Below are 27,500 nucleotides of genomic sequence, written 5' to 3' on the forward strand. Positions count from 1 at the left end.
CTCCCCGAGTTCAAGTTGTTCCATGGATTTAAAGATTTCTAATGAATTGTAATCGAGAAGTTGTTTTTAAAGATTGAGAGAAATAAATGGGCCAGTTCAGGTCAAGCACTTTGAAAGTTCCTACCAAGAATAAATGTGGAGCAGAATTACTGAATTTCATATATGGGTTAAAGTTCATTATGTTATTCAATTCAGCATTCTGTAAGTATTTTGTGTGCTAAGGTAATATGCTGAATTTTGAATGTAAGTCTTAGTGACATTTGAAGGACTTCTTTAAAAGCAGAATAGAATTTTAATAAATTTTTTTATCAATCATGTTTGTAGTTATATTTCCTTTAGTGTAAATGGATTTGTATTTACTTATATACTTACTCATCAGGCCCTAATTTTCACTAAAACCTTAATTTGAGATATCTGGCAGATATTGGGACCAGAGAAATCTAGGCCAGAGAGTAGAAAAATCTAGGCCAGGTAGGACGTTATTGTTTCATTGTCAGTGGTTGCAGTCAGCCCTGTCAGCAGTGGGGGTTCTGTATAGTTTCTCATTGTTTCTATAACTTTGTTTTTCACTGTTAAGAGCTACCTTTTAGCTTTATTTTGTTAATGAGGCTGGTTATCTAGAAAGTGCTAAACTCTTAATGTCATGCCATTCCTACAAGAAGTTATGTGCCACCTGTCATAGGCATTCTTGCATATATATTATGATGCCAAAAGAAAGCTAGAATTTGTTTCATCATGTGTTTGGTGGTGAATATAAGAATTTATCTATATTTCAGAACTAATCACCAAGTGCATGATGGCTTCTTGCATGGCTGATGATCTACAGAGCATAGACTTTATACTCCTCTATTTTAATGGCATTTAGACAGTCCTCAGATAGCATAGGTATAAAATGATGTTGATTGACCCCTGACTACAGGTTGTGCTATAAGGAGTAAATGTTCTTGAGGACCTACTATTAATGACAGGTTCACATGAAAGGTACTTCACACATGTTACACTTAGGTAAAGATAGTAAGGAAATTATAATAATGCAGTTTTCAATATTAAAGTAGAATAGAAATTGCTATCCACAACCAAACTACTATGTCAAATGAAAACTTTTTACCTAAAATTGCTAGTACATTTTTGTGCTTCTTAGTTACAAGTTAGACACCTATTTCCTTTAGTTAGATTCTTTTTCCCTTGGGGAATTTTCAAAAAAGTTTCTGTTCCACAGTGTCTCTTTTCCTGATTTTCTTTAGAGATTGCTCTACCACTTCTATGGTCAGATGATAAAAATGAGCTCTTCATTGTTTCTGAATTAGCAGTTAATCATTTTCCTTAAATGAGTGTACCTTATTTTATGCAGTTAGGTGGATGTATCCCTGAAAAATAGTGGACTTTACTGAGTTATTGAAAATACTCCATTAAAACATCCATTTTTAAAACCCTGCCATTAATCCGAATAAAGTAACAGCTTTTTGTGTGTACAGAATATGATTAATCTCTAGCTTCTTATTGTGTAACTTTAGATTTTCATGTTATTAGATTTTCTTAAATTGAAGCGTGTGCATCTTAAATCCATAATAGATTTGAAAGATCGATTTAAATGGTGGGGGAAGATAGGGTTGAGATCTTGCTAGCTTGCTTGCCTTCTTGTCACCTGTTGAACTTCACCAGTGTTTTGAGATGATTTTCTTGGCTTGGTTTAGATGTGCATTTTTATATATGTCTTTTTTGTTTTTAATCTTGTAGAGATAGTTTGAATATTCGATTTTTATTTTTCGTGTGATCAAATCATTACCCTAATTTTGACAAACAATGCTTTTGAGTTAATAATTGATACCCATTAGACTTGGATTTAAAATCACCAAATCTAGACATGCATTTGTGATACTTATCTTTAAATTTAACAGCTGACAGAGTCCATACACACATGCCAGAGTTAGTCTTCTTGACAGCATTGGTGAAGTAGTACACCATCGATTTTTCCTCTTTCTCTTTACTCTTTTTCCCATATGTACACCTGTCAAATTTTGGTGGTTCTTTTTTTCCCCCCCTATGTTTAGCATAAATAGCTTCACCTGACCTTGAAACTGGAAGTATCAAAGTTGCCATTTTAATTCCATGGTCCATCAGTGATGCATTTTTTGGAAAGAGATTTGCCAGCCTGATAAGCCTCAGTTATGTCACCCAGATGCATATTTTTTGCATGTAGTTTGTTTTAGCTGTAGGAAGTATTTTTTGTGTTTTTTTTGTGTTTGTTTTTTGAATTGTTCCTGGAGGGGTATCACTTGATGACAAGGAAAATGTCCATATTGTCAGATATTGCCTTAGTTTGATTAATATAAGACATTGTTACTTAGGGTGCTTTTGAGATTTTGCAGATTTTTTCTTATGTAAGCATTCTGATATTTCAGAATGGGAAATTTGAACATTTGTCAGTAATAAGAAGAATTTTTAAAATATTAAGTCTTTTTCTTCCCTTAGAGCTTAAAAGACTGTAGCTTTTTTTTTTTTTTAAATTCTGTAATCTTGTAAGTTTGATTTGGTTCTTCTTCTGCTTTAGGAAAGACAACAGCATGTGGAAGCTGTTGAGTTAGAAGCTAAAGAAGTTCTCAAAAAATTATTTCCAAAGGTGTCTGTACCTTCTAATTTGGTAAGATTAATTTATTATTTTTTAAAACATGACGTCCTTATCATTATTCAAGGAAGTTGTGAATAAGCAGCATTTGCACTCTGCACTTGGTTTTAGGGTGCACTGATCCCTCAGTCTTTCTCACTTTTAACCTAGGGTGTTTTAAGTAGTTAAAATCAATAACTTGGTTCAAAGACATTTATGTTTTTTCAGTTGATACTTTGTTGTAATCTATAAAATTTACATGTGAGACATATTATTTAGAGGATCATAAACATCATATTTGGGAAAGAAATATTTCTTCATAAGTCAATAGTGGTTAATAAGTCAGTAATGTTCTTAATGGCTTTATTCAAAATAGAACTTAATTTTAAGTGATTCCGTCTTAGTTTTAGGAACACTTTATTTTTAAATGTATTTAATACTAAGAACCAGGCTATTTTTATTTCATAACTTAAGATTTTGGTCATCTGTTAACTTCTTCAAGCAAAAGTCTTAAAGATGATATAGAACAACTTGCTTTATTTGAGGTTGTATGTGTTTTAAATGGGAGAGAAAAGTTCCCTCCGTTCAGAGAATTAATACAGTGAATACTTGAGGGCAGAGAAAGCCAGTGAGTGTGCATGTAGTTTTCTAAAATGGTAGCATAGGTCCTTTTTTCTTTTAGTGGGAAGTTGTATGTATGTGTAGTCAGAAGCAGAGAGAGTAGCGTAATGAGCCGGGTAAAACAGTATCTCACTTCAGCCATTACCAATATATCGCATGCATTGATGCACGGTCTTGTTTTACTTCTAGCCCTGTACTTCCTCCGTTATTTTGAAGGAAGTCAAACATCAGAGCATTTCATCTGTAAATATTTCTAAAAGATAAGGATTCCTTTAAAAAATACTATTATTATATTTTTAAAAAATTCTTTATGTCGTACATCTAGTCAATATTTGGATTTTTTCAGTTGTCATATAATGTATTTTAATGAAATGATGACTACTTATTGTAGTTTGTTTTAGTCAGGACTCAAATAAGGTCAACCTGTGATTGATTTAAGACGTCTTTTGGATCATCTTTATTCCACGGGTTCCCTTTTATTTGTCAGCACACCCCCTTGCCCACCTTTTTTTTTTTTTTTTTTTTGAATGTAGTGGTTTCATATGTAGTTTCCCAGTCTGGATTTAGCTGACTGCATCCCAGTAATGTCAGTATGTTCTTCTGTTCCTTGTGTATCCCATAAATTGGTAGTCAGTGGAGGCCTGATTAGATTCAGGCTCAACACTTCAGGGGTAGGATGGGTGGAGGCAAGACTACTTCATGGGCAGTGTTGTGCACTTCCATTAGGAGGTGCATCTTGTCTGCTTTTGCTTCTTTGGCCCATTGGAGCTTATTTAGGCTGGCTACCAAATCCTTTTGACACAGGACTGCTAAACTTTGGTAGCTTCTTTGCTTTGTGGTGTGACAAGTAGTTCCTGATTTATTGTGTACACTTCCTGCCCCAAACTTGGAATCAGGATATTTCTCAAGGAGAGGGCTGTGGGTGCCCGGTGTGATGTAAGTAAACGTCATGGCCTGTTCTTTGTGCACTCTGAGTTAGCTGCTTGCTCTCGTAGGTTTTATCTACATATCGTCTGCGTCTAACTTGCACAAGAAGCAAAAATTCTTTTGTTTCTGTTGTAACTGTTGAGGATATATTTCAGGTTTGATCAGCTTAGTAAATATGGGTTGAGCTGATGAAATAACCTGTGCTGGGCAATATGAATAAATTGTCAGTTCTAGTGCTGTTCTTACATTGAACCTAGGAGAAAGGGTTGCTCTTCATATACTTCATATTTTTTCCTTTGTGGCCATAAGCTGTTTTTATTTCTTTATTCCTACTTTATATTTTATTAGTGGAAATAGAATTGGAGGATTTATTTGGCAGTATTTTATGAGCCAAAAGAGTTAATAATTTGTATTTCTCTTCTTTAAAGATTGTATAAGATCACCAGAATTAAAAATTCTTTTTAATGTAACAAATTCATTCTTAACAGCAATATTACCCACCTTTAACCACCAAACCATTTCTGACACTATAAATATTTATAAATCACCATAAGACATGAATGATGATATTTGGCTTTTGTTCATCCACTTGTTAAAAGTTGAATACTTCTGCATGTAGTCTGTATTTAAGAAATATATTAAGCTTTCTGTGTGCTACCTAGGGTCTAGCATTTTAAATTTTTAGAGATATGATGGATAATAAACTATTTACCTTAAGATAATAAAGCAATAATAATTAAATTTAATATTAAGTTAATATAGTCAGTAGACATAAAAGGGCTTTTATACATGAAGTAATTTTTTTTAAGTGTTTTCTATTGCTATTTTGCTAAGAAAATCAGCAGAGGAGTGTTCTAAACTATATGACCTGGATTGAAGAGAGGCTTACATACTTTAAGCATCTAAATCTGGATTTAATTTATATTGAATCCCAGTATTTGAAGCTAAGTAGGATTTTAATAGTATCATTTTGTCATCATTCAAATTTATGATGTGAGAATGTAATTTTGTTTTTAAATGAAGAGGCTTTTTTGACTAATATGTACTACGGGGTATTGTACTACAGGGTGATCTCAGCATCCAGTTTTCTTTGTTTTTTATTTGATGGAGTATAGAGAATCCTGATTCAGCCACATAAGTAAAACTTTTAATTAGAGCATTTAATAGAAATTTCATGTGTGTTCTTTTTGTCTTGAATTAAAGTAAACCGAAGACTTAAAAGAGGAATAAGAGGAAATTTGCTTTAAAGTATCTAACAAATACTCTTTATCAGAGTTTAAAATTCAGACAAGAAGCATCAAAAATCTAGGATATTTTTTTCTGAAATTTGGAATAATGACTAAAACTATAATGCCTTGCGTTTGCATCAGCTGACCTTTCAGTACAAATAGAGTTTTTGTTGGTTTTAAACACACAAATGTTTGTGTATTTTTATTTCTCATGATTTAAAAAATGCTTCATAATACATATTTATTTTGAAGTATTTTCACAATCCCTGGAGCACCTTCACAGAATCTGAAATCTTCTGACTAGAGTATCTCAATTGAACTTTTAGTTTATGAACTCAGTTTTTGAGAACTGGTTCACCTGAAAAAAAGTTTTGAAAAATTATTCATTCTAGGCTTTCTCTATCTTAAATATTGAATCTATTAGTCCTAGCACTAGTAAGTGGTAGAGGCTGGTTTGAGCCCAGATCTTCTACCTGTATGTCCAGAATTCAGTTGCACATATCCTAGGACAGGGTAAACAAATTTAGATTTGATTTTGTGGTAGTACATAGGCATATTTTTAGTGTTTATTTTCAAGGCTGGGTCACGTACAACTTATGTAACCATTCTATTCTTCTTTGAAATTTCCAGAGGGATGGTGTTTGTCCATATAGACTTCTTTTATTATCTTCTAATTTGGTTATTTAAAATACTTTATTTATTTCATTTAGGTATTTTTTGAAATTGGTTGTTTTGACTTTTCTTCTCCACAGAGTTATAGTGAATGGTTGCATGGATTTGAAAAGAGGGCAAAAGAATGTGTGGCTGGAACTTCAGGTTCAGAAGAGGTTAAGGTTAGTTCATGAAGTGAAGTATTTATATTTTAAAGAAACATAGAAAAAAGAAGTAAATCAGAATTTTTCTTCATAAGCTTGGGAAAGATAAAGGCTATATTATGAGTAGAATAATGATCTTTTCAGAAAGTATAAGAAGGTGGTTTCATTTTGTGTACATTTTGGTGGAAAAGCTATTAAGTCTTCCTTGTGTTTGATTTGCGTACAAAGCTGATGTTTCTTGTTCCTTTAACTCTGTTATCTTAGTCATTTCTAAAACTGAATATTTAACTGTCTCTTGCTCTCTTTTTAGCTTGGGTTTAGAAAGTAAAGATCAGTTGATAGGTAGAAACTGACTGGTTTGCTAATGTATCCCCAAATACATTACTTAGGAGTGTTCAGAGCCTAGATGTATTTTTATCCTTGACTACTGAAATTTGGGAGATTAACTTTTTTTGTCTCTCAAGTGGCATGAATAAAACCCTCTTTCCCATGGCATTGTGACCTTACTTCACATTTGGATCTGCTTTGATTTTACTGTCTCACTAAAGAGTGACAAGCCTATTTATTACAAAATTGTGTGATATATTTTGTATTAAACAGACTCTAGGAGTTTTATTAGGAAAATCAAATGACCAAAAAGGTAATTGAACTTCATTGTTACTTAAGAAGGTTGAAATGTAGTGATTAATAATAAAACAGAAACCATTTGTATAATATACCATTAAGTACTGAAACAAATTTGAAGCACAAAACTTTCTAGTAAAACTAAACTAGAGAATTTTTCTTTATTTTATTGTTTGCAGGTTTTAGAGCACAAGTTGAAAGAAGCTGATGAAATGCACACATTGTTACAGCTAGAGTGTGAAAAATACAAATCCGTCCTTGCAGAAACAGTAGGAAATGATTTTTAACCTACATTTTAAAATAATTATTAACATTACTTAGTTGCTTAAATAGTTTATCTTGGTATTAGAACATGAATTTTTCAGAACAACTATACTTTTGTTTATAGGAAGGAATTTTACAGAAACTACAGAGAAGTGTGGAGCAAGAAGAGAATAAATGGAAAGTTAAGGTCGATGAATCACAAAAGACTATTAAACAGGTATTTAAAAAAAGAAGAGCTTAGGGGAAAAAAAATAAAAGGGATGTGTGAACGATTTAAAAAAAAAAAAAGCTTAGAGTACTGGTTCTCACGGCGCGGGGCCCTGGACGAGCAGCGTCAGCGTCGCGTGGGAACCTGTTAGAGACGCACATTGTTTGGGGCCCCCAAGGCCTACTGAATGTTAAGCTGTGCGGCCAGCAGCCTGTGTTGTAAAGAGCCCCCTAAATGATTCTGATGCCCAGTGACGCTGGAGACTCACTGGTTTAGAGTACAACTAAAGAGTAATGATACAGAATGCAGAGTGCTTTGGAAGTTAAAGAACCACAATGTGATAACATAGGCAAAGAATTTGGTGTTCACAATAAGTTTTAAAACACAGATATGTGACTCATGATATAGTATTCAAGAAAAAGTAAATCCTTCTTCTGTTCATGGGACTTGAATATTATTACGTAGTCTTAGTTTTTCTTCTGTTTACAGTTGTCCCTCCATATCCATCAAGGAATTAGTTCCAGGAGTCTCCACAGATACCAAAATCTGGTATCTTGGATGCTCATATAGAATGGCGTAGTAGTACTTGGGTGTGGTAAAGAGTGCCATCTCTTGCTCACTTGTTTTCCTGGGCTGACCTGTGCAGAATCCAGGGTTGCTGATGGTATTCTATATTAATGCATTTGGGGATTAAGTACAGCTGATTATTGTTAATTACAGTTAATTAACAATTAACTGGACCTAATATAATACCATGCAAATGGGATAGGTTTTGACCATAGTTTAAATCAAGTTAAATGTGATACTCTAATTTTTAAGATCTTTTAAAATTCAGTTATGGCTTTAAGTGAGATACATTAAAAAAAAACCTCTGAAGTGTCTAATTGATTAAAATTCTACAAGATAGAAAAGCCTCTGTATCCCTGGTGGTTTAACTTGGTCATATAATTATTTCACATTTCAGATGCAATTGTCATTCACATCTTCGGAGCAAGAGCTAGAGCGATTAAGAAGAGAAAGTAAAGATATTGAAAATGTATGTTATCTCACCATTTGACTTATAACCTATGGACTCATTTTTAGCATTAAGGATTGTCTTACAAGCTGTGTTTTAAGATTTCTTTTGTCTTATGATGTGGTTGTTATGCCTTTAAGAATATCTGCAGTATAAAAAAACAAACAAAACAACTAAAAAAAAAAAAAAAAAAAAAAGAATATCTTGGGTAGTGTTTCAGATGGTATAGTTTTATATTCATATAGTTTTCTATTCATAAGTGTCATAACTTTTCATTGTAGGGAAGCCTCTTAAATATGTCTCTTAACTTTTCCTTCTTTGTTGCACCGCTAGCTGAGAAGAGAACGAGAGCATTTGGAAATGGAGCTAGAGAAGGCAGAAATGGAACGATCTACCTATGTTACGGAAGTCAGAGAGGTACTTACAATAGAATTTTTTCAACTTTGCTTCTCAATTTAAGTTAAATTTATAACAGAGTGATAAAATATTTCAGTGTAAGTTGTTTCTGGCAGAGCTTCCAAGTAGCATACAAACATGGGATATCATAAGGAAATCAATCTTAAACTCTAAACTTCATTGCAGCTGAAAGATCTGTTGACTGAATTGCAGAAAAAACTTGATGATTCATATTCTGAAGCAGTAAGACAGAATGAAGAGCTAAATTTGGTAAGAAGCTTGTTCTCCACGGGGTATCAAGTAGGCTCTGAAAACACTTGTGTTGACATGTGGAGAAACCATCCAGACTTTTTCTCCTTGCTAACACCTTTAACTTGGCATTTTTGTAAGTTTAAGATAATCTTCATATTCTGATGACTCAAGATGGTCTGTCTTTTCTTGATTCCTAAGATGATCCTTCTTTTCTTAGCTCCTAACAATGGCATGTTTGGCTTGCAACTCTTTTTCAAAATTTTCTGTGTTTTATAAAACCAAATTTCTTCAACAGCATTATTTTCAGTGAATAAAGAAATGAAACAAACAGACAAAGATTGGCTGAGTTGCAAAGATTCTCTTCTCAGAGTTACCATAGTTAACTGGGCCTCTTATTTTCTAACCTAGAAGGAGATTACTGAAGGTGGAAGATACATATTCTTCATTCAAGGGCAACGATCCAATGTAGCTTCTTATTTTAACTGGCCTTTCTACACATTATAGATAACAAAAAGCTTGTGGAATTCTTTATCATCATCGTATCATTCAGAGCATAATAATCCGAAAACTACAGACTCAAAGTTAGTTAAATGTTGTATAAAGACAGAGTACCCTGTATTCCCATTCTTAAATTTTCTGAAAATTTGCACTGATTGAGACAGGCTTGTTTGTTAGATAAACATGACTATCTTATTGTATGTTTGAAACAGTAATCATTATGTCTATCTGTGACTTTTAAAAATTAAGAATATGATTAGATTTTTAAAAAGTACTTGAATGAACTCTAGTACAATTGCAGTAAGTTAGTTTTCTCCTTACTATAAGTTAACGCTGCCAAGTTTGGAAGTTTCTTTTTAGTACTGCTGTATGTGCCAAAGAAAATTTCTTAACTCAATCATGTTGAGCAGTGTTACAGCAGTGATTTATGGGAATCAATTTTCAGAGTAGAGCTCTCTATGAAATGTACACAGAGTCCCCACCCGGAGAGAGAGAGAGAGAGAGAGACAGAGACACACACACACACACGCCCCTTTCTATTTTTGAAATAAAATTTACCTTTATTTTACCATAATTGAATCATTCCCACTGCAGTGTGGGAATGATTCAATTAAGGTTTTATGCATACGTTTGCTATACATTGCACAGATTGTTACTGTGATATGCCACAGCTTTAAGTGATATGCTTATCCTGTAATGTGTTTTTTAAAAAACCACTTCTGCCTACAATTCTTGGAGATTTTACTTTTAACTTTGATGCTTGGTGGCTGACTCCAGTGCAGCATCAAGCCCGCAGGATTATGGTTGAGTCTCCATTCAGTCGGATGCTCTCTTTGTACATTCTGACCCTTTACTTCTGTCAAGAGGTCATTTTGAGTGATATTTAAAATTTTTTTGCCTTGAGTTTGCAGTCTTCATTTTAATCTTCCTGTTTGCTTTTTGCTCAGGGTAACTGTTGCCACATTTTAAGATATATTAAAATAATTTTGTTTGCTTATACATTGTGTATTCCTGGGCCAAAGGAATAACCTCTCTGATGTGTGAAATCAGAGTTAAGTAAAGGAGCAAGAACTGAAGCATTTGGGATAAATAGAGTTCCCAAAATAAAATTTCCAAGTGGAATGTCCTGCACTAATTCTCTCTACATGTTCGAAATGTCAGTGTCTTATATTTCCCCCTTCTGGGTTTCCAGAACTGTTTGGAATGCTGTGCTGGTGGGTGAGAGACATAATTAACTTGATGAGTTTAATAAGAAAAAGTTATCTTTTGTCAGTGAGTCCATTTCCCTCATTCTTACGTAATGAGAATAGTTACTAAGAGAAGAGTCATTACGTATTAGCTCTAGAATTTAATAGAGCTTTATAACTGTTTCAACAAGTTGGTTGAGATGTATATATTAAGACATGTTGGTATAGTTAGGCCAGTGTGGTCTTGCACTCATCTTTCTAGTGACATCTTAAAGGATGAGTGACATTTAAATTTTTGAAGATTTCATTTCACTGGATTTATAATCTTCTGTTCAATGTTTTTTTTTTTAAATATCACACAATTGATTCTTCTTAACTGAACTATATAGGTTAAGAAAGCCTTTAAACATTTAAAAACTAGTAAAATTTCTTATGACTTGCCTTTTAATTTGAAATAAATGTGAATGAACTGCCCTATGAATAGTGAATAGTAATACTTTAAAAAAAGTAATCTTCTGGAATTTGATGGTTTTGTTTTTACATTTGCAGTTTTCTACTCTAAACTCTAGTTCGTTTCTGTAGCTTTTCTTATGTTTAGCTTTACAGATTGGAACCTCCACTTCTTAGCTTTTCTGTACATCTGGTGCAGCGTATTGGCTAATCCACTGTGCATAATAACTGTTAGCGATCCCATTCTTTCTCATTCATTCTTCAGTCCTAGAGGTCTCAGCATAATCAAAGAAGGAATCAAAGAAGGATGTGAATTAAGTTAATTGTGGTGTTCCTGTATTTTTACAGTTAAAGAAGCAGTTAAATGAAACACTTTCAAAACTTAGAACTGAACAAAGTGAAAGACAGAAGGTAGCTGGTGACTTGCATAAGGTAAGACACTGTTTGTCCTGAAGATGCCACATCATCATATTATATTGTACCTTGAACCTTAAGTAGACATACTGCTAACCCTGGATTCATTCTTTTGCATCATTACATTAATTTGTTTATAAATTTAAGCTGTTTGTTATACAGTTACATATTTGGAACTAGACTTTTTGGCTTGTTTTTCCATTCTTAATTCGCTTCTTCATTTCATCATATTTATATAATTAATTGCTTTGTAAAGTGTAGATTAAATTTTGAATTCAGTTGATGACTCTTTTAAAATTGGTTACATCTATATATTTTTATTGGGATTTGCTTATATAGTCATTCACAAAGTATGTTTCTTTTGATCTTCGTGAATCTGAAAGAAGTATGTATAGACCTCTGATGTTTCAGAAATTCGTCCCTTTATTTCTTTGTAGAAATATGTTTTTCTTAATCTCATACGTAGATGGGTGATTTTTAGGATTACATTTTTTATTCTTTGCGTTAGGTTGACAAGTTATTTGTAATTCTGTTTTGAGATATTTAATAGTGTAATTCATAAATGCTTTTATCAAAGCTGCTTTAGAGCTAAGATTGTGTTTATAAGAGATCTAGTCATTAGCAAAACAATTAAATTCGCCACTTTTTTAAAGGTTGAAAGAAATATTTCTGTTGGTTCTGTATGATTATATCATAATTGTTATGCAAAAGTCTAGGAATCTGGAGTTGCTTCAGGTTAGTTTGATGTTGTCACCAGTAGATAAAATGTGAACTTAAAAAGTTTCATTAGGTTTGAATCCTACTGCTACCACTTCTGAGCTGTGTGACCATGGGGCAATTATTTGATCTTTGCAAGTCTCAAGTTTATCTTCTGTAAAATGGCATTTACAAGGGCTATTTTGTGAATGAAAATAAATTAAGAATGTGAATTATTTAAAAAAAGTTTCAGAGCTCTGACTTAGATATATGATACATTGTCAAGATTGAGCAATCTAATTTATATTTTGATAACGTGAATGTTTGATCACTGGACAAAATATAAAACTTGCAGTTTTAGCCTAGCAATTTATTTTCTCAGAAGGTACTTTAAGGATATCAAACAGGTGCTCAAAGATATGGATATGCCATGTTATTTGGCATAAAATGGCAACAGTAGTTGAAAGTGAACTGCACCATATCTATGTAATAGAAATACTGTGCAACTCTTAATTGGAAATGCACATAAATATTTATTGACATGTAAAAAGATAAAATGCTTCGTCAAACAGCATGTATGTTAAAAGCCCATATTATAGAACATTTTCTACCAATTTTCTGTTAGGACATATATGCACTAAAGAGGGATCTAGACTAGGAGTCAGCAAACTCACAAACTGTTTTAGGATTTGTGGGCCACCTATAATTTCTTTCATATATTCTGTTTTTTTTGTCGAGCACGACTCTTTAAAAATGTAAAAACCATTCTTAGCTTGTGAGCTCTACAAAAACAGGCTGTGTGTGGCTAGATTTGGCTGACCTCTGATCTAGACTAATGTTAACCTAAATGTCACTGGTTATTTCTGCTTTTAATTTCTTTATACATTTTCTGCATTGTTTGAACTTTAAAATGGTGAGCATGTGTTTTTGTAATCTGGTGGGGGAGAAAGCTATTTGATTTTGGGGAAAAAACTGAACAGGTTGGCTTTACGTTGTATTTTGAGAAGAGCCTTAGTTTTGTGCAATATATAATGAGTGTAAGAAAATCACTCTTTTTTTTCTTGTATATATTTATTTATCAGTTGTATTATTCAGAGGCTCCATATTGCTTTCCTCACAGGCTCAACAGTCACTGGATCTTATCCAGTCAAAAATAGTAAAAGCTGCTGGAGACACTACTGTTATTGAGAATAGTGATGTTTCCCCAGAAACGGTATGCATTTTCTTTCTTTCTTTTTTTTTTTTTTAAACATCTTTATTGAAGTATAATTGCCTTACAATGGTGTGTTAGCTTCTGCTTTATAACAAAGTTAATCAGTTATACATATACAATATGTTCCCATATCTCTTCCCTCTTGCATCTCCCTCCCTCCCACCCTCCCCATCCCACCCGATATGCATTTTCTTTAGCTCCAAATCTCTGGGCTAATTACCTTGTAAATTATGTGAAGGATAAAAAATGTACAGGATCCATCTCTGCCTTAAAAAAATGCCTTTTTAATGTACTTCTATCAATTATGTTGCATTCTTAACTCAAGGTTGTTTTTTCTTTGAGGTATCTTATCTGAAATGCAGTGTTCTTATTAATGTTTGTTTTCACTTTAGCTTGGTGAGATATTATTATGTTAATGCTTAGGTTTGTGGTGGAAAGTATTATGGTGTACTGCTTAAGAATGTAGACTCTGCTGCTTGTGTTGAATCCTGGTTCTACTATTCAGTAGCTGTGTGACTGACTTAGGGGAAACTCTTTATCCTCTCTGTGCTTTAGTTGCTCCATCTGTAAAAGGCAATGATAATAGTACCTATCTTGTAGGATTGTTGAAGGGAATAAATGAATTACTATATAAAACACTTAGAATAGTGGGTAACACTTAAAACAGTGCCTCAAGTTTAGTAAGAGCTCAATATATGTTAACTGTTATTTTTCTGTTGTTATGAATGTACTCTCCTTTGGTTCCTTGCAGTTTTTTTTCTGGAAGGAGAAATGGATTTATATCTGATATTCATCGATTCTAGATTTTTCCCTTTGTAACCTAGTGACAACATTTATAACATAACTTTCTTTGCTGCAAACTAATTTGCACCACTAGGTAGCAAACACTATTGCTCTATGTGGTTTTTATTGTCAATTTTCATATCATCTTTCAGATTTTTTTTATGTTTGTATTTAAAACAGCAATAAAATATTTTCGGTTTTGGTTGCAAATGCCTTTTTCTTGTGCTCAGAGTTTTTCATCTCTTCCGTCTTCTTTTTAGGAGTCTTCTGAGAAGGAGACAATGTCTGTAAGTCTAAATCAGACTGTAACACAGTTACAGCAGTTACTTCAGGCAGTAAACCAACAGCTCACAAAGGAGAAAGAACACTATCAGGTATTAGGTAAGAATAACTGAAGTATTACTGTCTGTCTATAGATAATTGACATAGTGTGTGTGTAAATGTATGTATAGTGTGTATTTACTTTAAATATAGGAACTCTTGTTACCCTAGTGGAAATATTCCCTCTTTATCTCTCTTAAAACCTCCAAATGACAGCTTTATAGCTTTCTTGGAGTTTTATTTCCATCTTGTACATATTTTTTGGTCTTGTAGCTTGGAGGAGAAAAAAACATACCTTATTTTTTTTTTTTTTTTTTTAATATGTAAGTTTCATGAGTATAGCATTATACATGTGTACACTGCAAGATGATCACCACCACAAGACTAGTTACCATCTATAACCATACAATTGACTTCCTTTTCCCATTTTGTCCACCCTCCAACTCCCTTCCCCTCTGGTAACTACTAAGCTGTTCTCTTTTATGAGTTTGTTTTTGTTTTTTCTGTTTTGTTTTTTTAGATTCCACATATGAGTGAAATCATATTGTCTTTCTCCATCTGATTTATTTTACTTAGCATCATACCTCCAAGTTCTAACCATGTTGTTGCAAATGGCAGGATTTCCTTCTTTTTTATGGCCAAGTAGTATTTCACTGTGTGTGTGTGTGTGTGTGTGTGTGTGTGTGTGTTTGTACACATACATACCACATCTTCTCTATCCGTTCATTCATTGGTGGACACTTAGGTTGTTTCCATATCTTGACTATTGTGAATAATGCTGCAGTGAACGTATCTTTTTGAATTAGTGTTTTCATGTAAAAACCCTTTTTCTTTGTCTCTTTTGACCTTTTTACAGAACAGACTCATAACTTGTTTACCTAGGTTTTGTTCATTGCCATAATGTCTGCAACTGTTTCTTTAGTTTATCCTGATCTTAGTTCTGGTAAAATATCTGTGTGATTTCTTTTTTTTTTAATGACTTGGTAAAATAAAGTGACTATAATGTTTTTACTGAGGTAAGATGCTGAACTGAAAATCAAGTCATCACAGTTTCTTTACACTGGAAGCTGGATTTTATTTAAGTTTGCTGTGGGTAATCAAAGAAATCCATTTTTTAACTCCTGAAGTGAGAGTCTTAACTGAAGATAAACAAACCAAGCTATAAAATTTTATTGCCCATATTACCTGGAAATGCATGTTGATTGATTTGATTCCTGGGTTTTACCTGTTTTAAGAATGACTTAAGTCACAATGCCTTGGGTAATTAGGGTGTTCTGATATGTACTGAATACTTTAGATATTCTTCTTTTGAAGCTGTTTGTTCTATAATAATCGTGGTGTCCTGGGCATGAGTAGGGTGGCCTGTGCAATGCCAGGGGGCAACTCATCACTGAATCGTCCCTTTCAGAACCCAAACTTAAGACTCTTAGGTTATACAAAGGCCTCGGGACAGGTTAGGTGTTCTGGAAAAGTTGGGATGGACCTCCATCTTGATTACAGGGGCATTCTGTCTCACTTTTATAGAACGATTGTCCTCTGGCCTGTCTTAGCATACGCTCTCCTTTAAAATGCTGTTTCAGGTCAGTTACCTCTAAGAAGACTTTTCAAATAAACCCAACTCATTCTTATAACCTGTCAGCAAAAAGAATTATACCTTAATCTTTTATCCTTGGTAAGCTGACCTCTCAGTTGCCTAGAGTTAAATTTCTGCCGCCTTACCAACCTTCCCCAAACTAGAAAATAACCTCGTTTCCTGCTTCCCAGGGCAACTTTCCTGCCCACATCTTCAGTCCTGTTCTCTTCTCTCCACTCACTGCTTCTGTTCAGTCTTGAAAAATGCTCAAATATATTATTTTAACTTTGTACTTTCTTTAGGTTACCACCCTAATTTTTTTACTTCACTGCTTAACAAAGATTCTTAAAAGAAGAAACTATTCTCACAGTCTCTTGCTACTAACTACTCCATCTCCTCTAGAATGGCTTCTCTTTCTGCCATTCCGTTGAAACCGTTTTTGCTGAGGTCATTCATTAATGATTTCCTAATTGCTAGAGCTAATACAGGATCGTCTTTTGCATAAAAGATACTGAAAATAGTTGTGAATTATTCTAAATATGGTGAGGTCAGTCCTTAGGCCTCTGTTTTCTAAGGGAAGAGTTTCGCTTCTGAGAACCTAAAAAATTATAAGATGGCCTGTTACCCTTTGCCTTTAGACCTTGTCAGTAGTATCTCTCCAGCATCTCAAGTGTTCTTCAGTATTTTCTTTTTCTTCCCAAACGTGGTCTGAACCATTTTTGCTTGCCTGTTTCCACATTTGCCTTAATCATATTAAATGTGAGACTTACACTGATATTGGTAGTAACACTTTTATTTTTCCAGATTTTTTTCTTCCTAATTTATAAAATTGTAGTGTGTAATTTGTTAAAAGAAATACATATACCCTGGCAACACAGCTAAAACTGAACTGTTGTTTAGCAGGCAGCTCACCTAAGTGATAGATAACTCAGCATTCTTTTGTTAGCTGATGAACTTAATTTCAAATTTGGCAAGTGAAAGGGCGGTTGAGTGGTCATCAGTGTATCATGAAGGATAGATGGATTGTATTAAGCTAGAGGTCCACCAGCACTTGAGAACTCTCTCCTTGCATAGGTTCTACCCAGCATTGACAGTGATAACCCCTCCTTAGGGATCTCTTGGTTCCCACAGCTCTTCTTTATGCCCTTTAAATGTTCGTGTTACCCTCAGGTTTTTAACTTCAGCCATCATTTTTCCTCAGTGTATTCTCCCTCTTGTCAACTCTTTTAAAATTACTACCAGATAATTAAATTGGAAATACAGATTTCTTAATCATCAGAATTTATAGGTTAATGTCTGATGTCAAGAATCTTCATTTTTTCCTTCCCTGCTTTATTTAGGTATACGTTATTACTGTTTTTTGTTTGTTTGTTTGTTTTTTAATTGAAGCATAGTTAATTTACAATGTTTTAGTTTCTGGTGTACAGCAAAGTGATTTAGTTATACACATATACATACATATATATATATTCTTTTTCATATTCTTTTCTATATAGTTTATTACAAGATATTGAATATTCAATATATTGAATATTGAACCTTATTGAATAAGGTTCCCTGTGCTATACAGTAGAACCTTGTTGTTTATCTTGTTTTATATATAGTAGTTTGTATCTGCTAATCTCAACCTCCCAGTTTATCCCTCCCCCAACCCCCTTTCCCCTTTGATAACCATGTTTATTTTCTCTGTCTGTGAGTCTGTTTCTGCTTTGTAAATAAATTCATTTGTGTTATATTCTAGATTCCACATATAAGTGATATCATATGGTATTTGTCTTTCTCTTTCTGACTTCACTTAGTATGATAATCTCTAGTTGCATCCATGTTGCTGCAAATGGCATTATTTCATTCTTTTTTATGGCCGAGTAATATTCCATTGTATGTATATACTATGTCTTCTTGTTGATGGACACTTAGGTTGCTTCCATGTCTTGGCTCTTGTAAATAGTGCTGCTATGAACATTGGGGTGCATGTATAGTTTTTAATTAGAGTTTTCTTCAGCTGTATGACCAGGAGTGGGATTGCTGGGTCATATGGTAGCTCTATTTTTAGTTTTTTGAAGAACCTCCATACTGTTTTCCATAGTGGCTGCACCAATTTACCTTCCCACCAGGAATCTTACTTCTTTTTAGTATATACTACAAGTACATATGAATTGTTTAAGATAATGCTGTACATTTTCAGTACGAGAAAAGCTATTCTTAAAAGACAAAAATGAGAGAGATGATGTACAGTAATTTAGTTTTCAAAATCCTAATACACAGAACTTAGCCTTTCTTTGAGTTGTAGGGGCATTTGTCTTGTGCCCTTAATTTGTAAAACATTAACCCTTCTTTTCTTCTGGAAGTCTTCCTGCTCATCTGCTATCCTTCTCTCCCCACCCCTGCCACCTCACCAAGCAGAAGGCTGTCATCCGCCCACCCCCCTTTGAATTAAGGTAATTTTTTTTGTAGCTTTGGATCGTTAACACTAGTATTTTGTAGAATACTTTTTTGTTTCCAGATATCTACTTTTTCTTGTGTTTCATATCTGCCTGGCTTCTAAGTGTTCCAAGTGTATGTCCGACTATATCAGAAAACTTTATCACCCCATGTCTTAGTCTGTTTGGGCTGCTATAACAAAAACCCCATACACTGGGTGGCTTAAGCAGCAGACATTTATTTTTCACAGTTCTGGAGGCTGGGGAGTCTTAAGATGAAGGCACCGGTAGGTTCTGTCAGGTGAGACCCACTTCCTGGTTTAAAGATGGCCATCTTCTTGCTGTGTCTGTCCTCACATGGCAAAAGGGGCAAGGGAGCTCTCTGGGGTCCTTTTTAAAAGGGCACTAATCCCATTCATGACAGTGGAATCTCCTAAAGGCCCCACTTCCAAATACCATTACATGGGGATTAGAATCTCAACATAGGAATTTCGGGGGATGGAGGGGACACAAACATTCAGACTATAACACCCAGGATCCTTTACCTTGGAACCTGTTTGTGGAATCATGTGGAGGGAGGCTGATGATTTTAACAGCTGACACTTCATGAATGTGCCTCTAAGAATGAACATGCTTCTAACATATGGTCATTCATTTAAATTTTCACAACAACCCAGTGTGGTAGATAGGTAGGGATGATGATGATGATGATGATTATTATTAATATTATTACTTATTTTTTTATCTGCATTTTACAACAGACCCAAAGAAGTTCTGTAAGTTGCCCAAAGTCACACAGCTAGTAACTGGGTGAGCTGGGATTTAAATTAAGGTAGTCTGGGCCTAGGCCCTGTGGTCTTAATCTGTACTTTTCTTCTCCCTAATTCAAGCACTGTGTGCTCTGATCCTTGTCACTGCTTTCTTTTCTCCTCATTCTGTCTAATCCTCTGTTGCCAGCTTCTTATAGTTTCTTCCTTCAGTTCTGGCTTTTTCCTAAAGTTCGTAATTTGGTTTGTCAATATTGAATTGGAGAGGCTCTTGATGTTATCCAGGAAAAACTGAGGTGAAATTTTGTGTATGTGTTTTGTATATATGTGTCCTCCTTACTCCCTTTAACAAATAGATTCTTTCATGATACAGTTTTCTCTTGTTTCTGAAAGGAAAAAGTTCTTTTTTGGTGCTGTTGGAGTGTAAGAGTTAATGTTTCAGACAAAAACTAACTTTTATTTCTACACTTTACACTTGACTCTCATATGGATCAGGTTTTCATTTTCTGTAATGTGTTTACACAGCACTTCTTAGTTTAATGTACCAGTGGGCTATGTAGACTTTCTGATCAGCTGTTAATCTTGTTTTTTTAAAATTTTTTTAAGTACATATTTTTTTTTAATTAATTAATTAATTTATTTATTTATGACTGTGTTGGTTCTTCGTTTCTGTGCGAGGGCTCTCTCTAGTCGCGGCAAGCGGGGGCCACTCGTCATCGCGGTGCGCAGGCCTCTCACTATCGCGGCCTCTCTTGTTGCGGAGCACAGGCTCCAGACGCGCAGGCTCAGCAGTTGTGGCTCACGGGCCCAGCCGCTCCGCGGCATGTGGGATCTTCCCAGCCCAGGGCTCGAACCCGTGTCCCCTGCATTGGCAGGCGGACTCCCAACCACTGCGCCACCAGGGAAGCCCCAATCTTGTTTTAATTAGAGAACATGATAGCCAGTGATAACTTTGCTTTTTAACTTTCTAATTGCTTCTTTTCCCCTCAACTTTTTAATTTTGAAAATTTTCACACTTAATGAAAAGCTGAAAGGATATATAACACTGACACCCTTCAGCTACTTCATCTCTTTGTGTATACATATTTTGTTGATGTCAACACATTTGAAAGTAACTTTCAGATAATATGACATTTTACCCCTAAGCACTTAAGTATGCATCTCTTAAGAACAAAGACATTCTCTTAGAAATCCATAGTATCACTGTCACATCCAAAAAGACCAAAACAGTAGCTCTATAATATCAGCCATTTTAAAGCCCATATTTGTGTCCCCACTTATACCCGAAATATCTTTTTAGCTATTTTTTCCAAACCAAGATCCAGTCAGAGTTCACATGTTGCATAGTTAAGTCCTTTTAGTCTCTTTTTTTTTTTTTTAAACATCTATATTGAAGTATAATCGCCTTACAATGGTGTGTTAGCTTCTGCTTTATAACAAAGTGAATCAGTTATACATATACAATATGTTCCCATTTCTCTTCCCTCTTGCATCTCCCTCCCTCCCACCCTCCCCATCCCACCCCTCTAGGTGGTCACAAAGCACCCAGCTGATATCCCTGTGCTATGCGGCTGCTTCCCACTAGCTATCTATTTTACATTTGGTAGTGTATATATGTCCATGACACTCTCTTACCCTGTCACATCTCACCCCACCCCCTCCCCATATCCTCAAGTCCATTCTCTAGTAGGTCTGTGTCTTTATTCCCGTCTTGCCACTAGGTTCTTCATGGCCTTTTTTTTTTTTTTTTTTCCCTTAGATTCCGTATATATGTGTTAGCATACTGTATTTGTTTTTCTCTTTCTGACTTACTTCACTGTGTATGACAGACTCTAACTCCATCCACCTCATTACAAATACCTCCATTTCATTTCTTTTTATGGCTGAGTAATATTCCATTGTATATATGTGCCACATCTTCTTTATCCATTCATCTGTCGATGGACATTTAGGTTGCTTCCATGTCCTGGCTATTGTAAATAGAGCTGCAGTGAACATTTTGGTACATGACTCTTTTTGACCTATGGTTTTCTCAGGGTATATGCCCAGTAGTGGGATTGCTGGGTCGTATGGTAATTCTATTTGTAGTTTTTTAAGGAACCTCCATACTGTTCTCCATAGTGGCTGTATCAATTTACATTCCCACCAACAGTGCAAGAGTGTTCCCTTTCCTCCACACCCTCTCCAGCATTTATTGTTTCTAGATTTTTTGATGATGGCCATTCTGACCGGTGTGAGATGATATCTCATTGTAGTTTTGATTTGCATTTCTCTAATGATTAATGATGTTGAGCATTCTTTCATGTGTCTGTAGGCCATCTGTATATCTTCTTTGGAGAAATGTCTATTTAGGTCTTCGGCCCATTTTTGGATTGGGTTGTTCGTTTTTTTGTTATTGAGCTGCATGAGCTGCTTGTAAATCTTGGAGATTAATCCTTTGTCAGTTGCTTCATTTGCAAATATTTTCTCCCATTCTGATGGTTGTCTTTTGGTCTTGTTCATGGTTTCCTTTGCTGTGCAAAAGCTTTTAAGTTTCATTAGGTCCCATTTGTTTATTTGTGTTCTTATTTCCATTTTTCTGGGAGCTGGGTCAAAAAGAATCTTACTGTGATGTATGTCATAGAGTGTTCTGCCTATGTTTTCCTCTAAGAGTTTGGTAGTGTCTGGCCTTACACTTAGGTCTTTAATCCATTTTGAGTTTATTTTTGTGCATGGTGTCAGGGAGTGTTCTAATTTCATACTTTTACATGTACCTGTCCAATTTTCCCAGCACCACTTATTGAAGAGGCTGTCTTTTCTCCACTGTATATGCTTGCCTCCTTTATCAAAGATAAGGTGACCATATGTGTGTGGGTTTATCTCTGGGCTTTCTATCCTGTTCCATTGATCTATATTTCTGTTTTTGTGCCAGTACCAAACTGTCTTGATTACTGAAGCTTTGTAATATAGTCTGAAGTCAGGGAGCCTGATTCCCCCAGCTCCATTTTTTGTTCTCAAGATTGCTTTGGCTATTCCTTTTAGTCTCTTTAATGGCTTTTGAAGTTTAATTTCTTTAGTCATTTTATCTGACTTGGAAAGCTTCAAAAGACCTTAGAAAACCTCTGTCTGAAACTTATTTATTCGCCGGTGGAGAGTTGTAAATTTCGGTTTCTTTCCAGTGCTGCTCACTCACCTTATTAGCTTTACAGTCTCTTGAGTAGAACAGTGACACAAATGGATTCCCAGTGTTGTTCTCTTAAATGTTTTCTAAATAGGATTTTTAAATCCCTATATTATTCTCAGTTTGGTCTGAGATTTTGGTTCACATATTTAAAAATCCACCTAAAAGCTCCTTCTGAATCCTGAGATTTTTCTCTTATTTTTGATTACCATTAGTATTAATTGTTCTGATCTTAGTTGAAAAGGCAATGCTAGATCAAATGGCATATGTACTTCTGGTATTTGACAGATGTCTTCTGATTGCCTTTTGTTTCTTTGTTTTAAAATGAATTTGTTTCTTTCTGATCTTTTACAGAGTGAAGTAATTGGGAAACTGTTCATTCAAGGATAACAGAAGGCATTGTATTATATTTTGCCAAATTAAAGCCTTATTTATGTTTTCACCCTTTCTACTTTGTCAGAAACACTGAACAGAGTTTTGTCTTTTCTAATCCTTGTTAGACTACTGATTTAAAGAGAGAGAAAAAAAAGCCAACTCTGTAGACACCTTCAGAGTTTAGTTTTATAATAAAAACTGTTTGAATAATTAGACCTTTACATTCCTGAAAATAAAATAAACATGTAATCTTTTATCTTATTTTGCTCAATAAAATTGTTCAGAAGATCAAAAGTGGTAAAGACAATGTAAAATTTAACATTTTAATACTGATGTTGTACACTGTTTTACTTAACATTTTGGGGAGCAACTGCCTCTGACTTCAACTCAAGAAAACACTTTTTGTTGCTAATGTAATCGGTTTTTGTAATGTCAGCAAATAAAGGGATGCTTATTATTCAAACTGGTTTTGATTTTCGTTGAGCTTTAACAGATTTCATTAGCACTTAGATCAGCATAATTTAGAACACAATCATTAATTGCAACTTCAGACAGGGTAGGTTTGTTGCTTGTACACCTTCTCTAACTAGAGCTCTGGGTCTTCTCTGTGGTTCTGTGCAATGTAAACTGTGTCCTGAAGTACTGTGGGTTACAGAAAGGATGGGGCAAGTATTTAGGGTTTCAGACCTACCACCCCTGCTTCAGGTAGAAGAGCTCTACTTTATTTTTACTATTACTATTATTATTTTAAGTAATGATTAACTTTTTTGTTTTCTTCTTATCAGACACTTTTACACAGTTTACATATGTTATCTTTTTTGTTGTTTGAACATGTTGATAACATATGTTATCTTTTTTTCTTTTTTCTTTTTTAATAATTGGCTGGGAACACTGAGCGCTCAGATGCTAAATAACCATTGACAAATGTCTTATGCCATTGAGTATTAAAGTACCTGCTATGCCATACGGTGGCCTCCTTGCTGTTTCAGCCATGCTTCTACCACAGGGCCTTTCCACTTTCTGTTCTTTCTGCTACAGCTCTCTTCTCTTGGGTGTCAGTCTTGGCTGATTCCCTCACCATCATGAAATCTGCTTAAATGTCACCTTTTTCATCAGGTCTTGACTACCCAGTATTCCCCCTGCCTTCCTATCCCCCTACCTGTCTTGGTCTATAACATTAACAGTCCTCCAGTATATACTTGGTCATTCCCTATACTCCTCCCTACCAGAGAGTAAGCTCCAGGAGGGCAGGAATCATCTCTTTTGTTCCTTGCTTTATCCCCAGCCCTGAGAAAGTAGCTGACACTTAATTGTGCTCAAATATTTAAATGAATGAATGAATGGATGAAATTCATTTTTATTTTTTATTTATTTTTTTGGACACACTGCATGGCTTGTGGGATCTTAGTTCCCCTACCAGGGATCGAACCCGGGCCTGGCAGTGAAAGTGCCAAGCCCTTACCTCCGCACCACCAGGGAATTCCCGAAATTCATTTTTATACCTTGAGGATTATCTAAAGTGGTGCGTTCACCACATAGCACGTGCACCAGATAGTATTTCTAAGGTATATAGAGATAAACTGAAGAAGCTGCTCATGGCCATTGGTAACTGGCCTGGGAATTTGGGCTACCCCAGGCCTTGGCTGCTTTCATCAAACCACTGGGAAATTGGTCTGAAGGCCAGCCAGATGCCGTATCATTGTCATCTCATCGTCGTCTCTTTTTCCTTTGCCACTGCCTATAAAGGTACTCATGTCTCTGCCATCTGAAAAAAACAAACAGAGCCCACTTTCCATCTTACAACCTCTTCTTGCTATTCTTGCTCAGAAGAACTGTGTAATAACTATTATTTTTCAACCTCCTTATATGTTTGAATTAAAAAAAAATTGCAAGAGATTTTGAGGACTCAGTCTAATCTCTGATTGATTTCTGTTCCCTCCCTCAACATCCCAACCAAATACGTGTTCATCTTTTTGCCTCTGAAGTGGCGGGAAGTTCACAATTAGGTACAATTGTGATTGTTAATGGTTATTAAGTTATTGTATTGAAAGTTGTGTTCCTGTTACATCAGTTCGTCCTACTTCCTTACTCCAGAATCACATAGGAAAAGCATACCATACTCCCATTCAATTATTCTTCAAATATGCCAAGATAACTCCATGTTCTCTGAAGTCCATTCCCCTCTAGGTTAAATATCGCCAGTTCCTTAGTTACCCTGAACGATGGAAGGCTAAACTAGCCTACTCGTCTCATCCATCCCCAGCTGTCCACCCTTCCCCAGTGTCCTATAGGCAGATCGCTGGGAGAGGATGGGAGCATCAAAAGAGAGGTCATCCGTGTCCTCAGTCTCTAGTGGCCCCTCTTGCCACTGTTAACAGCCAATTGAGGCAGGAAGCAAGCCCTGAGAATATTTCTCAGTTTGGGGAGTGACTACAGGGAGGGGAGAATGACCACTGTAGTTGAGAGCAGACATCTTGATCCCTAGAAAGAATGGAGAGATGTGGAAGGGAGGAGTGACGGGATACCTGAGAAGCAGGCTATACCCTTCAGTTTGGTGTAGCAAAACTAGTATATTTCTGGGAGGTCAGTGACACTGTGTAAGGCTTGAGCACCTTGTAAGTGTTCACCCCAGCCGCAAGAGGGCAGCACCTGTATTGCCCATAGAGGGTTAGAGCCAGGACCAGATTTTCAGATGTCTTGCATCCCAGGACGAATCATATATGGGCATCTGCCACTTGTGAGACCTGCCCTAGATGGCGTGTACAGGAGGAACACTGATCACCAGAAGGGGGCTGCATTTGCACCCTCGGTTGAGTAAAGAGATGTTTGTCCTTTGACTCCATTCATAATCTGGGTCCCCAGAGAAGGGAGGGCAAAGGAGGAGTTAAAGAACAGTCCCCTCCCTGTTGCTGCCACTAAGGCCAGTGACACTGGCCTGGACTTGGATTAGCTGCAGTTACAGGACAGCTGTGGGATCTGCTCAGGTTGTGCTTAAGAGAAGAGGGAGGTGCTGCACAAAGACCATGCTTGGGAAAATGAGGCCAAATCCAGGCTGTTCTACCAACTGGTTGATAGATTCTTCTCTCTTGTTGACTCAGCTTTTGTCATTTGTGTTTTCCTCAGAAATTGGGCAATTTCATATTCATTGGTGGAATTCTATTATGACAGCTAACACAATCACTTACACAACCTACCACATGCCAGACATTTTTAAAGCACTTTACTTGCATTAACTCATTTAATCCTTACCAGAATGTATTGAAGGGGTGCTTTTATCCACATCTCCATTTTATAAATAAGGAAATTGAGGCACGGTGGGGTACAATTAAACAAGGTCTCACAGCTACTGACTGGAGGAAATAGGATTCCATCCTCCAGCTTAAGCCTTCTGGCTTCTCTTATTGGCTCATTCAAATATATATTCACATATGTATATATATATATGTATATGTGTGTGTGTGTAATTATGTGTATAATTTTTAAAATATACTTTTTTTTTTCTTTTAAACCTATTTGTTCCTGATGTTATTGTACCTTCTCATTTTCTCCTGACTGTACTTTCCAAGGGATCTTCAACCTCAGTGGTTCTCAGAAGTGTGGTCTGCAGTGCTCTGGGTGTCACCGGGGCCCTTTCCAGAACTCCGAAAGGTCAAAACTACTTTGATAATACTAAGATGTTATTTGCCTTTTTCGCTGATGCTGTTAAAACAAGTAGGTAAAACTGCTGGCGCTTCAACAAGGATCAAAGCAGTGGCTCCAAGCTGTGTTAGTAGTTACTGTATTTTCACCACTATTCACTCCCAGTAAAGACAATATCGGATTCACTTAATGTCTTTTCTGATGAGATCAGTAGTGGTAATAATGAATGTACTTTTTTGGTATATATAATGAAATGTGTCAGTGTTTGGAAGATCTGCATAACTCAGTGAACCAGTATTTTCCAAATACCAATGCACAATGTTACAAAATTAGGCTTGGGTAAAAGATTCATTCAAAGAACAAGACAAACTAATGGATTTTAATGTAACAGAGTGCAAAAAGTTCATTGATAGGGTTTCAGACTCTACATTATGATTAATCTTTAAGAAATTGCCATGTGTTGAGTTTTGCTATTGTGTCAAAGAATATCAACAATTACCTGAAATGGCTACTTCTCTGTCTTCCAGTGACATATCTGCATGGGGCCATATTTTCTTCGTATACTTCAACCAAAACTACCTGTCACAACAGATTGAATGTAGAAACAGTTGTCTTCTATTGAGCCATATATTAAAGAAATTTGCAAACATGTAAAGCAATGCCAGTCTTCTCACTACATCTTTTTGGTTTGTTTTGGAAAATGAAGTTATATTTCACGAGAACCTGTTCGTTATGTTACAATTTTAAAATAAACTTTAAAATGAACGTTTATAATTTTTCTTGACTTTAACTTCTACTACATTGAATATTAATAGAAATAACCGAAGAGCTTTTAAAAGTGTAAAGGAGTTCTGAGAAGAAAAATTTGATGGCTACTGGTCTAACACATTGGTTTTTTTCCAACAGTTTTTTAAATTTTACTGGGCAGTTCTATCAGCACTTTCTTGTATTTTGTTTTATGTTTAATTCGTATGTGGTTTTATCATTTTCAGTCTCTTTACTTTCTCTGCATTTATTTTGTTGCACTTTGCCAACTTCTTGTCTTTAA

General features: G+C 35.3%; 1 protein-coding gene across 6 annotated transcripts in view; it reads left to right on the top strand.

Moving 5' to 3' along the window:
- KTN1 (kinectin 1) overlaps nucleotides 1-23,276 on the top strand; it is a 130,932-nt gene extending 107,656 nt beyond the window's left edge. For 2 of the 6 annotated variants that reach the window (XM_059914286.1, XM_059914289.1), the window contains 11 exons: nucleotides 2,552-2,641; nucleotides 6,135-6,215; nucleotides 7,001-7,090; nucleotides 7,210-7,302; nucleotides 8,258-8,329; nucleotides 8,642-8,725; nucleotides 8,891-8,974; nucleotides 11,440-11,523; nucleotides 13,322-13,414; nucleotides 14,458-14,578; nucleotides 22,793-23,276. In XM_059914286.1, coding sequence (XP_059770269.1) covers nucleotides 2,552-2,641; nucleotides 6,135-6,215; nucleotides 7,001-7,090; nucleotides 7,210-7,302; nucleotides 8,258-8,329; nucleotides 8,642-8,725; nucleotides 8,891-8,974; nucleotides 11,440-11,523; nucleotides 13,322-13,414; nucleotides 14,458-14,578; nucleotides 22,793-22,797 — 897 coding nt within the window. In that variant the 3' untranslated portion in view covers nucleotides 22,798-23,276. The remainder of the gene's footprint in view (nucleotides 1-2,551; nucleotides 2,642-6,134; nucleotides 6,216-7,000; nucleotides 7,091-7,209; nucleotides 7,303-8,257; nucleotides 8,330-8,641; nucleotides 8,726-8,890; nucleotides 8,975-11,439; nucleotides 11,524-13,321; nucleotides 13,415-14,457; nucleotides 14,579-22,792) is intronic. The other 4 variants (XM_059914288.1, XM_059914291.1, XM_059914287.1 and 1 more) reach the window with 3 other exon arrangements.
- The last annotated feature ends 4,224 nt before the right edge of the window (nucleotides 23,277-27,500 follow it).

This window comes from Balaenoptera ricei, chromosome 2 (assembly GCF_028023285.1).
Source record: "Balaenoptera ricei isolate mBalRic1 chromosome 2, mBalRic1.hap2, whole genome shotgun sequence".
In the NCBI taxonomy this organism is placed as follows: Eukaryota; Metazoa; Chordata; class Mammalia; order Artiodactyla; family Balaenopteridae; genus Balaenoptera; species Balaenoptera ricei.